At 52.9% G+C, this 14,377-nt stretch overlaps 1 protein-coding gene across 2 annotated transcripts; it reads left to right on the forward strand.

The window, feature by feature from the left end:
- Positions 1-512: 512 nt before the first annotated feature.
- On the forward strand, positions 513-13,745 carry HTR3A (5-hydroxytryptamine receptor 3A; the record flags this gene model as incomplete). 2 transcript variants are annotated; one of them, XM_082628179.1, is made up of 9 exons in its annotated part: positions 513-587; positions 2,937-3,080; positions 4,394-4,438; positions 6,388-6,497; positions 7,876-8,045; positions 10,549-10,709; positions 11,034-11,244; positions 11,355-11,576; positions 13,447-13,745. In XM_082628179.1, the coding sequence occupies 9 exons, from the start codon at positions 513-515 to the stop codon at positions 13,743-13,745; spliced, it is 1,437 nt and encodes a 478-aa protein (XP_082484305.1). The 2 variants fall into 2 exon arrangements, with proteins under 2 accessions (XP_082484305.1, XP_082484304.1); XM_082628178.1 differs by having other exon boundaries at positions 513-579; positions 2,914-3,080.
- Between the last annotated feature and the right edge of the window lie 632 nt (positions 13,746-14,377).

Genomic DNA, 14,377 nt, shown 5'->3' on the forward strand with positions numbered 1-14,377 from the left:
GGGGCACTGTGTCACCTGTGGAGTTAAAGCATGGTCCTCCTGCTTCTTGGACCCCACCCCACCCTGCCCCAGCCCGATGCTACCGACGGGCATAAGTGAAGGCAGCAGCCTAAAGCACCTCCCAGCAGACAGGCTGCACCCTTGCTCCAGGAGCTCCTGCAGCCCCCTGACACCAAGTTGCTCCTTGGCCAGGCCACCTGGCTGAATGGGTGGACTGAGCTCTGGCCGCATGACATCAGCCGGGAGGGCTCCCCTCTCACTGGCTCCCTCTTCTTCCTTCCCCGCCCTGAAACCTGATCCAGCTGAAGGATTGATGGCAGGGAAACTTGGCGGCTTCCCAGCCCTGGTGGCCGGGGCAGTGCGAGGCTGCAGCCTTGGAAGGTGCAGGGAGCAGCCAGCTGGGAGAGGCAGGCTGGCTGGGACGTGAGGCTGGCAGAGCGCAGGCAGGCTGGTCCTCAGCAGGGCTCACCCTGAAGGCCACTCGAGGCACCCGACCCCGCGAGAAGCTCGCCATGCTGCTGTGGGGGCCACGGGCACTGCTTGCCTTGCTTCTTCCCACGCTCCTGGCCCAGGGAGAAGGTAAGGAGACCGTGGGAAAGCACGCAGGACCTGGCTGGCAGCTACAGAGGTGGGAGAGGGGACGCTTGGCCCCTCCAAAAGTTGAGGGAAAGAGGGTTTTGGAGTGGGTGGGGCTACAAGAAAGTTGGGGATCTTACTGCATATGAGCATGAGAGGATTTTAACACACTGGGATCCAGCTAGAGATTGGGGATGTTGAACGTCGGGTGAGAGCAGGGCTTGCAGAGAGGGGCCCTGAGCCGTGTGGGAAATGCTTAGACGGGCTTGGGACAGGGGTTCCTCTCTTTTTGCCCTGCCCCCAAACTCATCAAAGGGCAGCTGCAAGGGAACTTTGAGCTCATTTGGTCCACCCTTTCTTGTTATAAATGGGAGTGCTGTGGACCAGAGACGGGGAGTAATTCACTCAAGGTCACACAGCTCCTTAGCAGGAGAGTGGAGACCAGAATGAATGTCATCATGGTTCCCCAACTTCACTGCTTTCGTTGCATGGGTTCTCTAAAGTTCCTTCCAGGGCTAACCTCTAATAGCACCAAACTTCTCTCTGCATTCCCCCACCCATCCCTTTCCGCCTCCTGGGGACACAGGGCGTTTTGGTCACAAAAGGATCCATTTCCTTTTGCTGCAGACGATATTCGTTCCCCATTTGGGAAGGTTTTCTCTCCATCCAGAGCAGGGTTGAAGCTGGGGCTGGGGCACAGTTAGGATGTGCTTAACTGGACGGATCTGAAGGGCTTCCGGGCACAATGGTTTTCCTCCCATGAGCTGTCGTTTGGGGAAACTCAGTGGGATGTGTAGGCCTGGGCTGCAAGTTAGGACTGTGGTCTGGAGTTTCCTTGGCTGAAGAGAAGCTCTGTCCCTCCCAGCATTGGTCCTTTGCTCTGAGGCCTGCAGGGCCCAGACTTGTTCTCTCCAAAGTGATCAGAGTCCCAGACAATAGGATCTGAGCTGCTGTGTAGTGAAGACACACAGGGACCTGGGTTTGAATTTCAGTTCCTTCCCTTACAGGGCACGGTACTCATCTTTCTGAGCCTTGGGGAGCCTCACCAAGGCTTCTGAGCCTTACCTTCTTTATCTATAAATGGGGTGTCATGATACTCACTCCAGCGGGCTCTCCTAAGGCTGAAATGAACAATATGTTCATTGATATTTTTTCAAAGGGGACACTCAGTAAATGTCCTCTTGTCTTCCTCTCTCTCTGCTCTTCTCTGCCTTTCTGAGGGAAGCCGAAAGTTTATCAGCGGCAGGTGGGTGAGGGGCAGGAAGGAGGGTCTGCAGGACCAACTTGCTGTAGAGATCCACACGTGATAGATGAGATGGGAGAAGAAGCAGCCTTGTCGAGAGAAAGCCTGGCCTGCTGGCCCCTGGTCTGTGAAAGACCCTGGTCTCCCTCTGCCAGCCCCTCACGGCCTTGCAGCCTGTGTCCTGGTCCTCCAAGTTGCTCCCCTCTCCGACCCCGTCTTTCACCTTCATGTTTCTGGCACCTTTCAAGAGGTGCTTCTACTGTTTCCCACATGGACAACTGAGGCGCTCATGAAATCCCCAGAGAGCGGGGCTAGGGCCCAGGGGCTGGGTTTCACTGTTTTATCTTTGCAGGCCTCCTGCTCTGGGGACTGTTTGGTTTCTCCTTGCTTCCTCCACACCTCAGCCCAGCCCTCTTCCTAACCCCATCAAACCTGCCCATAAAGCTACCCTAGACGGAGGCCTGGCAAACCCTCCCCAGGAGTTTCTGTGAGTGTGGAGAGGGGGCAGGGATCTCCTCGGGGTAGATTTTGCAGGAGGGAGAAGGAATGTCCATATTCACTGGATGCCCACCCTTTTCTCCTTACTAATTGCGGGCTGGGGTCAAGGGGACAATGAGCTATGCAGACGCTGAAATGTGACCTTGGCTGAGGCTGACCCTCGGCAGACCATTGGGCTTAGAAATTGTGCACTTAGGGCCACACTTTCCAGTAGCACACCCTAGGGCCAGCTCCCCTTTATCTCCCAGAGCCCCTCATGCAGGGCCCCATGGGCCCACCTCCTCTGGGCAGGCAGCTTCTCTCAACCCTTCTCAGCCCTTGGCCTACTTGAGACCTCACCTGTCTTGCGGCACCTGCTTTCACAGCCCAGCTTCCCTTCTCATGTAAATGCGTGCCTAGGTTACCCTTAGGAGACAATATCTTTGGATTTGGGCAGGAATCTCTGCAGATCAAATGCTCTAGTGATGGGAATTTCAGTCTGTGGGAGTATCTGGGAAGGGTGGGGACACTTTCCTTTTAATAGCTTTCAAACCAGGGCCAGAGACCTGGGGGAGGCTCAGGCTCTGTTGTCTGATTTGAACTGTTCTCCTTCCCAGCCAAGCACAGGCTGGGCCCCCAGGCCCGGAACGCCTCCAGGCCAGCTCTGCTGCGGCTGTCAGATCACCTCCTGGCAAACTACAAGAAGGGTGTACGGCCTGTGCGGGACTGGAGGACGCCAACCACGGTGTCCATTGATGTCATCGTCTATGCCATCCTCAGCGTGGTGAGCGCCTGTCCCCACTGCCTGGCTCAGAGGTAGACCTTCTGGGTGGGAGACCATGTGAGACCAAGTCACCCCCAGGCAACACGGTGGGCATTCAAGTGCCCACAGTACCTGTGCTCTGGCACCACGGCACAGGACAGCTGCCCAAACCAGAAAACTGTGGTCACCTTCATGGCTGCCTCTCCTGTACCCTACAGCCAGGGGGTCACTCAGTGCATGCGGTTTTCACAATCGTACCTACCTGTGTGAGCTGTGTGAGGGTTCAGACCGTCCTATTCATCTCTATACCCTTGCTGTCTTACACATGTCCTTGGTACATGGCGGGTGTTACTAAATCATTGTTGAAGAATTAATCATAAATAAATCAATTAATCAGTTACTGAAGTAGGGTGGGGTGCACTGCCCAGCCGAGGAGGTCGGACATTGGGCAGAGATAAATGAGAGGGCAATTGCAAGACTCAGGGCACTGCACTGGGGTAGGATGGGTGGAATGGACTTCTCTGGCTGTCTCTACTGGAGTCAGTTGGCTGTTTCAGGAAGGTAAATTGGGAATTGGATCGAAGAGAGGGGTAGTGATGGATTTTTCATTCTGTGTGGTTTTGTACAGCTTGACTTCATGCTAGAGTAGGAGATAGGTACATATATATAAACGTACAGGGCTGGCTTCCCTGGTGGTGCAGTGGTTGAGAGTCTGTCTGCCAATGCAGGGGACATGGGTTCGTGCCCCGGTCCGGGAAGATCCCACGTGCCACGGAGCAACTAGGCCCGTGAGCCATGGCCACTGAGCCTGCCCATCCGGAGCCTGTGCTCCGCAACAAGAGAGGCCGCGACAGTGAGAAGCCCGTGTACCACGATGAAGAGCGGCCCCCGCTCGCCGCAACTAGAGAAAGCCCTCGCACAGAAACAAAGACCCAACACAGCCAAAAATAAATAAATAAATTAAAAAAAAAACAGTTAACGCTTTATAAATGTACAGATATACATCTATATGATACTGTTATATGTCTTCTATCATTATCTTCTATTGTGTTATTATACATGTATATGTGAAATATACACAACAGAATAGAAGATAATAGAAGATACACACACACACGCACGATGTTAAAAAAGAAATCACTGAACTTCTTTCTAGGTGTGTCCTAGTAAAAGACCGACTCTTCCTGGCTCACCCCTTTCCCTCCACCTCATTTCCTCACTCTCACTTCCCAAGGGAACAGAGACACAGAGCAGCAGCTCCTGCTGGGGTTGGTGTGCGCAAGGGGCCCGCAGCCCACAGGGCCACCTACGCTGAGCTCCCGTTCTTTCCACAGGATGAGAAGAATCAGGTGCTGACCACGTACATCTGGTACCGGCAGGTGAGCTGACCAGCCCCTGCCCCTCCCCCACCCCCATTTCCTCGGACTGGGACTTTCCCTTCCTGGAGGGGCTCCTACATCTCAAAGGAGTCAGGATCTCAGAGGCCTTGGGGAGGGGAGGGAAGAGGTGGGAGGCCTACTCACGAGATCCAGGATCTCCTGGATCTGGACCCCTCTAACCTCAGAACTGGGAATAGAAGGCGGCTTAAAGATTGTGGAGGAGAAATCCTCCACACGTCTCTGGTTTCTGAAGTTTTTCACAGCCTCGCAAACAAGTGCTTTTCCCACCTCTGTTGCTCAAACACCTCAGTGACTGGTAGCTCAGAAGGCAGTCACTTTGCTTTCAAACAGTTCTAATTGCTAGAAAGTTCTTCCTTCTATTAAAGCCAAATTGGACGACAACCAAATTGGGTGATTGAAACAGGATGATTCCACCCACTTAGTCTTCCCACCCCCGGCCATTTGCCCACTCTTCCAGCTTCTGATGGGCGTCACTCAGGCACTGGTGTGTGGAGGACTGTGAGGCCTTGGCAGCATTTCTGGCTTGGAGCTGGCGGGGGGAGGGCAGGAGACAGTGCGGGCTGCCGTCCACAGGCTGGTCCTGCTCTGGCAGCCCCTGAGGCTGTGGGGAAGACATCAGAGCAGGACGGGACACCAAAGTGGCTGAAGAGAGGTCAGCAGGAGGCAGGGGACAGTTCCTAGAAGTCAAACCTGAGAGAGGCGCTGAGGACACACCTGGTGTATATGGGTCTCTGTTAAATCCCTCCCACTTCTCATGGGACAGGGAGTGGGGTGGAGGAAGAAGCCAGAATGCTGATTCCTGACATCCTGCTCCCTTTCTGCCTTAGAGAGATCTCTTAATACACAGCACACCTGCCTCGAGAGAGAGACCCAAGCCAGAACAGGCATTCTGGGGCTCCTTTCCCAGGACATCTGGCTTAAGTCCCACCTCTGGACCTCTAGGGTCACTTGTCTGCTCCAGCAGTAGGAGATGTCAATCTACTATGTACCAGCAGCTGTGCTAAGGCACAAAATTAGACTCAGATCCTGCCCACAATGAGCTCACAGACTAGTGGAGGCCACAGACACGTGAACAGACAATGCAACACAGCAAGATAGCTGCTCCTATGCAGCAAAGAAAAGATGCCAATTGTGGGAGCAAAGAAGAGGCACTAAACTCAGTCTGGGGAGTGGGGGTCATGGGAGGCTCCTGGAGAAGGAAACAGACAGATTCCTTGGTTCCATCTGGAAGGATGAGCAAGACCCACCTCGATAAAGAAGACAGGACTGCAGTATGCGGGGGGACAGGATATGCAGCGATGCAGAGGTTTTGACAATGTTTAATTCCATGTGGCTGGAGTGTAGACTCCACAGAGAGCCATAGCAAGAAAAATGAGGCTGGAGAGATAGGTGGAGACCAGATCAGGTGAACCTTTGTAGTCCATGATCCTAATGGCAGTGGGGCACCACTGAAGAGCTTTAAGCAAAGGAGTGACATGATGAAATTTACATTTTAGATCATTTTAGATCAGTCATTCTGGCAGGATAGTGGAGGAGGCGTTGATCAAAATTTAGTAATAACTGTCTCTACCCTGTGAGGTGCACGCTATTATCCCTGTTTACATGTGTGCCGATCAAGACCCAAGAAGCAGTTTGTCTAAGATCCCTCAGTTGGTGGCTGGGGGTTTATAACATTAGAAATGATTGAATACCTTCCCAGGGAGAGGCTGCATCCGTCTGTGTTGTATTCGCATGTAGGGATGTGTGAGTACAGAGGTGGGGGGACTTCTGGGTACCGCTGAGTGGTCTGGGTGCCACTGACACCCAGATTCTCCCAAGAAGATGCCCACCTGTTGCCTGGGCTACAAGTGGTGAAGTTGGCCTGAGTTGCGGACGACTCGGCCTGAGACGGACGGGGTAGCCTGTGACCGTTCCTGTCCCTCCCCTAGTACTGGACTGATGAGTTTCTCCAGTGGAACCCTGAGGACTTTGACAACATCACCAAGTTGTCCATCCCCACGGACAGCATCTGGGTCCCAGACATCCTCATCAATGAGTTGTGAGTACTGTCATCAGATGCTGGGCAGCCAGGGGGCGGGAGACAGGATCACTGTTGTTGCATTTGAGGTGCCCCACTAGACCTGGGGAGCCATAGGTAAAGTTGAATCGGGCCCCAATTCCCCTTTGTCTTGTTTCTCCCTTTCTTTTCTTTTTAGAAAACTCCTCTTTTTCTATGTCTGAGGTTAAAACTCTGCACTTCTTGGTCCAAGGGCCCCCTTCCCCGGGAAGGGAGGGAGGCCAGTGAATGAATCCACACTGAATCATAAGAGTCTAATGAGGAACGGCTGCGTTTTTAAAAGGGACAGTTACATTACTGAAAGGAATGAAGTGCTAGCGGTGGTTACCGCTCCTGGTCACGAAGGAGATTTGGGGCCGGGAGACACTCAAAATTTCAAGTCACACATGTGCCTCACTGGCCACACATTGCACCCCCGATATGAAGCGAGTCCCACCAGCCTTTATTCCTAGCCACCAACATTCCTTCTCCCCATTCTTCAGGCTCCACTGCTTGGGTTTCTGAATCCAAGGTCTGGGAAGATGGCTGGGGAGATGCACAGAAGGAGAAGGTGGCGGGGGCCAGTTGCCCTCCACCCAGTACCCCCGCATCACCCAATTCCAGAGGATGCCATTCACCTTGTTATTTGGAGAGGCAGCTGACTCAGAGCCCCAGCTCTGAGTTGGAGGGATTGGGGAGCCCCAGTTTGTGGCTGGATCTCCAGCTTAAACAGTGACGTAGCCTTGGTCTTGACTTCTCATCTCTCAACCAGATGTCACAGAAGGCTGCAGGCTCAGGATCCGAGGCTCAGTTGCAGTGGTTGCTTGGGAGAGCCCAGCCCAGGGTTGGCTGATAGAACGGGATGAAGTTTGCAGGACTTTGCTGTTTTGTTCCAATTCTTCTCACTGATTTTGCCCATTCCTTCCCCCCTGCCCCACCCCGGAAATGATGGTTTTCATTTCACAGGGCTTCTAGGGATGGAACCCAAGGTCCTGCTCTCCCACCAAGCCTGCCCGTCACCATCGGGCTGGCGATCCTGGGGGCTGAGGTCTGCCCAGTCCGGGTGGGGGGCGCGTGGGGACAGCTGGGCATTCTCCTTATAGCCCGTGTCTTGGGGGTCCATGGACTCCTGGCCTGCCTCTTGTGGTGAGGTTGCCAGGGGAATAAATGAGAAATGCCCTTTACTGCTTGGAAAGTGGCCTTGGCAATGGCAGGTGGGGAAGCCTAAGATAGATAAGAAGCTTGGAAAAACGGAGGCCAGACAAAACTGCCAGGTTGTCTTGCTGCCTAGACCCTCCCTGCCGAGTAGCTCAGAGACCTTCAGACTTCCACAGCTTGACCTGCTTCTTGAGTCCCAAACCAACCCCTCTTCCCTGGCCAGTGTGGACGTGGGGAAGTCTCCAAATATCCCGTACGTGTATGTCTGGCATCATGGAGAAGTCCAGAACTACAAGCCCCTCCAGGTGGTGACCGCCTGTAGCCTCGACATCTACAACTTCCCCTTCGATGTACAGAACTGCTCGCTGACCTTCACCAGCTGGCTGCACACCAGTGAGTCTGTGGGCTTCGGGAGGTGGGAGCACATGTTGGGGGCGCCCGGGGTGCCCGCTTGAGGAGCACACCCTAGGATGCAGTCTCCCTCCCCCAACTTGATCACCCCTTGTTTTCTTTTATTTTTTTGCGGTACGCGGGCCTCTCACTGTTGTGGCCTCTCCTGTTGTGGAGCACAGTCTCCGGATGCGCAGGCTCAGCGGCCATGGCTCACGGGCCCAGCCGCTCCTCGGCATGTGGGATCTTCCTGGACCGGGTCACGATCCCGTGTCCCCTGCATCGGCAGGCGGACTCTCAACCACTGCACCACCAGGGAAGCCTACCCCTTGTTTTTTAATGTTGCTGAGCCTCTGTTTCCTTATCTTCCAAAATGGCACTACGATTATTGCCCTTGTGGCCTCCCTCAGTTGTCATAAGGACTGAATGAGACAGTGTAAACTGACGGCAAGGTGCTCAGGGACAATTCTTTCCCAAAATCACAAGTAGGATCTGGCACGAAATGTCTTTCAAATCCAGCCACTCCTCCACTGATGGACCCTCCCCCCAGTGCAAGCAACCCTCATCTCCTGCCCAGGTTGTTGCAGTAGCCTCCTAGCTGTCCCAACCCATTCATTCTTCCTCCGTCACCCCCATTCACGCTCCTCACAGCAGCCAGGGAGGTCTCATTAAAATGCAGATCTGATCACATCACTGTCTGCTTCCCTGAGACACAATCCAAATCTCTTACCTGGCTGAGAGGCTCCTACAAAGTGTGGCCACCCCTCCAACCTCACCTGGTGTGCGCTCCCCAGCCCAGCTGCCTGCCTTCCTGGGCTCCAGAGCCCCTTGTTCTTTCTTTTACTCACATGCTGCTTCCTCTCCTAGGCCAATGTGCCCCTCCCCCAGGCCAACGTGCCCCTCCCCCTCCCTCCCCCTTCCCCCTTTCTGCCCCCCTGTCCCCCACCAGCTGGGCCAACTCCTCTACAGTCCTCCTAATCACAGTGTCCCCGTCCGTGCCCCAGGGAAACCCCCTCTCATCCCCCAGATGAGGCATCCGCAGCACTCAACTTCATAGTCTCCTGTTCTCCCCAGTTCTAGTCACTTGTAAGGACTTGTTCAATGTCTACTCCTCCAGATAGAAACTTAGAGAGGGCAGCGACATGATTTCTATCCACCATTAGATCCCCAGGGCAGTGCCGGCCCAAAGGAAGATGCTCAGTAAACTTTTATTGAGTGGACAAATGCTAGGTGCCCAGTATGGTCTAGTGAAGTGAGAATTGCCCTACTGCAAAAAGGCATCCTCCAGTTCTATCCTGATTTTATTGCATTCACTGTAAATGGCAAAGGTAATACCTAACTCCCTTGAACAAAAGCCGTAATTACAGGGACTCCCCTAGCAGCCCAGTGGTTAAGATTCTGCCCTTCCACTGCAGGGGTTCGATTCCTGGTCGGGGAACGAAGATCCTGCATGCCACGCAGCGCAGCAAAAAAAAATTTTTTTTAAAGCCGTAATTACAAATAATCTTTGATCTTTGACCTTTACTCTCAGTCCCAAACTCTTACCAACAACTCCCCACACCAAGACTTAACAATTTTTATCCGTATAAACTTCACACAATATGTTCTTCCAGACCCTACTCTATCCTTTGAATATATACACATACATACACATCTATGGAAAGTGCCTGGAAATTGTCTTATAGGTTTTTATTTTACATAAATGTAAAATACTTCATGTTCTATTATATACTGGTATCTGAGCCTTTTTACTCAACAACAGGTCTTGGACATTTTTCCAAGTGACTGCAGATTTAGTTCTGCCTCATAAATTTTGACTGCTGTAGAATAGCTTATAATTTGAACTGCATAATACCTTATTAAGCATTTTCCTGATTGGTAGTCATTTAGATCTTTCCCAATATTTTGCTGCAATGGATACTCCTGTCCTTTTGTGCATATGTATATCTGTTTCTCTAGTATTGATCCAGAGCAGTATAACTGCTGTTCTATAAGTGAGGGTTTTGCTTATTTTCCTAATTCACCTTTAAAGACAGGCAGCTCTATCAAGGCAAAGGTGAGGAAAGCTGACTCTTGCTTATTGTCTAAATGAGAAATTCTAACAGGAAACCTAGAAAGGTGCTTGAAGGGCTGTGTGTGTGTGTGTGTGTGAGAGAGAGAGAGAGAGAGAGACAGACAGACAGACAGACACAGAGATAAACAGAGAGAGAAAGACAGAGAGACAGAGACAAAGACAGAAACAGAAACAGAGAGAAGAGAGCTTCCTAATAAATGGTTCGCTGGTTCTTCGCATTTTGCTGTGTTTCCACCCAAGACTTCGTCTCCCTTGTCACAGCCCCACTGCACAGACAGGTACAGTGTGCACCATTACCTCATCGTACAGCTGAGAAAACTGAAGCTGAAGATCAAGAGCTGAGGCTTGAGCCACACCACGTGGGTGCTGCCCCACCCTCACAGGCACACCCCTGGCCCAGACTCCAAAGCTGCCTGATTTCTCCTCTCTCAGTCCAGGACATCAACATCTCCCTGTGGCGCCTGCCGGAAAAGGTGAAATTGGACAGGAGCATCTTCATGAACCAGGGCGAGTGGGAGCTGCTGGGGGTGCTGACCCAGTTTCAGGAGTTCAATATAGAAAGCAGCGACTGTTACGCAGAGATGAAGTTCTATGTGAGTCGGACAGGAAGCGGATGTGGGTAAAACAATGAATAAAGTCACACCCAGGTAGACTTAAGGAGGCATAGCCCTTTTCCCAGCTCACACTCCTCCCTCAATGAAGTAGGTGGGGAAACGCAACTGAATTGTCCTTTACTTTTCCTCTGAACAGCCGCAAGCCTGGATCTGGAGGTGGAATGTGGGGTCTGCCCCATCTCCTTCTCCGAGCAATCCAGGCTGCAAGCCCCACGAAGCAGGGTGGTCTGGGATGGGGTGGTGGTTCCTGGGTGCAGGACCCGTCTGCTCCCGGCTTCCCCAGAGCTCCTCTCTTGGTCCCAGGTGGTCATCCGCCGGCGGCCCCTATTCTATGCAGTCAGCCTGCTGCTGCCCAGTATTTTCCTCATGGTCATGGACATCGTAGGCTTCTACCTGCCCCCGGACAGTGGCGAGAGGGTCTCCTTCAAGATCACGCTCTTCCTGGGCTACTCGGTCTTCCTGATCATTGTGTCCGACACGCTGCCGCCTACGGCCATCGGCACGCCCCTCATCGGTAAGGCCCGCTCCCGGGGAAGAGCTCAGGGCGACCGAGGAATGGAGGAACCGGCCCTCTCCTACCTCCCGTGTGTGTCCCCCACTCCCACCCCACCCCGGGGTGCACAGGTGTCTACTTCGTCGTGTGCATGGCTCTTCTGGTGATCAGCTTGGCCGAGACCATCCTCATCGTGCGGCTGGTACACAAGCAGGACCTGCAGCAGCCAGTGCCTGCCTGGTTGCGGCACCTGGTCCTGGAGAGAGTCACCCTGCTCCTCTGCCTAGGGGAACAGTCGGCTTCCTGGGGGCCCCCAGCCACCTCCCAAGCCGCCGAGACCGATGACTGCTCAGGTGAGAGAGGGAACTTCTGGCCTGGATACAGGGACATGGGAGGGATTCTCTGGAGGGCTAGCCGGGCCAGAGAGCCTGGGCAGGCCCCGGGAAGTGGGTACCATCCTGCACAGTGAACCCACGGTGGACTTCAGCCAAAGGCATCAATCAAACCCTTTCCTCACCTTTGTATTCGCGCATCACCCCAGGTGGGGACGGAGAGGGGTTAGGAGTCCCAGAGGCTGAGCAGATCAGGGGCTGAGACCTCTGGGTTGAGGGTGGCCTCTCCTGAGATGGATCCCGAGGCGGGGGTCAAATGGATGCCTCTCGGGCACTTATGGGACAGCTAGTCTCATGTGGTTCAGCACTGCACCCGGGTTCCTAACACTCTCTCATTAGAATCAGCCAAAGACCAGGTCCATTAGAATTTCAAACACCTATGAGGCAGAGAGACAGGGCACAGAGGGACACTAAATTCCTCATGCCCCTGAGGAATTTGTCATCCTGCTGTTGGTGGTGGTGGTGGGTGGTTTGCTGGTTTATTTCTTGAGCACTTTACCAGGTGTTTGCAAAGCATTGTCCGTGCATTATCACAGGTGATTCTCATGGCAACTCAATAGGATCTTCACTCTAATTTTTCAAACAGCAAACAGAAGCATAGAGAAGCCAAATAGCGTGCCCTAAGTCACAGAGCCAGGACCTGGTGAACCCATAATTTGAACCCAAGCCCCCCCTGACTCTAAGCTGGTGTTTTAAACTCTCCACCCCACTCCCCTCTTTTGTGTCTTCTTCCTGGCTGGGGCCAGGCCTTTTACAGAAGATGTTTGGTTAATCAAAGACCATCTCATCATGAGCTTGTGCAACAGCCTAATACCTAATTCAACTGCTCACCTGGGGAAGCTAGTGATCCGAAGGTGTATTTTCTGGTCTAGAAGGATTCGAAGTCATGGAGAGGAGGGCAGTGAGGCAATATGATGTAGTGGACAGAGCAGTGGATTTGGAGTCCAGATACCTGGGCCTTGGTGGCCTCCCCTTTAAATGATGCTCCAACTGTGTCACCAAGGGCTAGTCACCACCTCTCTGAGCTTTAGCATCTTCATGTGAAGAGTGTGGTTGGTACTTATTCTTACTCTGCCTCTGTGGGGCTGCTGGGAGGCTCAAATGAAATAATGGATATCAAATTGCTGGGGAAAGCCCATGGGTTAAAAAAATGCATGGGAAGGATAAATATCAAATTCATGATCTTGGTGATGTGGGGAGGGAACGAAGGAGAGGTATACGTGGATCTTCCACTGCACTGGCTTTCTTTTTTCTTTTTTTTAATGAACCATACTTTATTTATTTATTTATATTTATTTTTGGCTGCATTGGGTCTTCGTTGCTGTGCGCGGGCTTTCCTCTAGCTGTGGTGAGCAGGGGCTGCTCTTCGTTGTGGTGCATGGACTTCTCATTGCGGTGGCTTCTCTTGCTGTGGAGCACGGGCTCTAGGTGTGAGGGTTTCAGTAGTTGTGGCACATGGGTTCCGTAGTTGTGGTGCATGGGTTCAGTAGTTGTGGCTTGTGGGCTCTAGGGCACAGGCTCTGTAGTTGTGGAGCATGGGCTTAGTTACTCTGTGGCATGTGGGATCTTCCTGGACCAGGGCTCGAACCTGTGTCCCCTGCAATGGCAGGTGGGTTCTTAACCACTGCACCGCCAGGGAAGTCCCTGTACTGGCTTACTTTATTTGTTTAAGTTGGATGGTGGGTACACAAATACATAAGTTATTCTCTATACTTTTTTGGTCTGAGATTATACATAATAAAAATGTCTGAGGCCTTAGAAACATAAAGGTCAGTGTTCAAGCAAGGCTGCTGGGCCTCCCTCCTTTGCCAATGCTGTGCCCTTCTTCTAGACATGGCAAACCACTGCAGCCATTTGGGGGGATCCCGGGACTTGGAGAAGACCCCGAGGGGCAGTGGCAGCCCTCCCCCACTGCCGCGGGAGGCCTCCCTGGCGGTGCGTGGGCTGCTGCAGGAGCTGACCTCCATCCGGCACTTCCTGGAAAAACAGGAGGAGAGCCGAGAGGTGGCCCGGGACTGGCTGCACGTGGGCTCCGTGCTGGACAGGCTGCTCTTCCGCATCTACCTGCTGGCCGTGCTGGCCTACAGCGTCACCCTGGTCACGCTCTGGTCCATCTGGCAGTATTCCTGAGTGGGTCCAGCCCAGTAGGGGGTGGGTAATGAGGCTGGTTAGGATGGGGGTGGGGGAATTTCAGGGCCCAGGGGATGCCAGGGATGTTCTCAAAACACATAAACATGTGTTCTCAAAACACATGCCTGTTTCCAATGCCAAGTCTCTCAGCAATCCGGAACCAGGGCCTTAACCCTTCCCCTAAGAACTTTAAGGCTCTTACATCCTCCTCCACTCTCCTACAGGCCCATTATGGCTTTAAAACTCACTATCTTAGATGAGAAGAAACCCACGCATGCCCTGACTTCACTCTGTCTCAGCATCAAGCCTCAATTTCCCCATTGGCACTCCCCTGAATTGGCACTTTGCAATTCTGCTCACTCCCTCAGCCTTGTTTTGAGATGCAAGTTAAACCAGCTCTCTACCACAGGGCCTGAGAACTCTGCATTAGGTTTGTCCAACCCTAATGTCTCTCTATTCGCTTCACCTCTGGCCACTTCCCTGAACATCCATCAGATGGGGGTGGGGGGGTGTAATAAAATGCTATGAAGCCCTAAACTCTCTTCTTGACCATTTGTCAGCAGCTGGGTGGGTGGAAGACGAGGTCTGAAGTTGCTGGTGGAAATGAGGTTGGGGAATTATCTGTGGTTTCA

Source organism: Mesoplodon mirus (genome assembly GCF_964341445.2).
Source record: "Mesoplodon mirus genome assembly, chromosome: 7".
Classification (NCBI taxonomy): Eukaryota; Metazoa; Chordata; class Mammalia; order Artiodactyla; family Ziphiidae; genus Mesoplodon; species Mesoplodon mirus.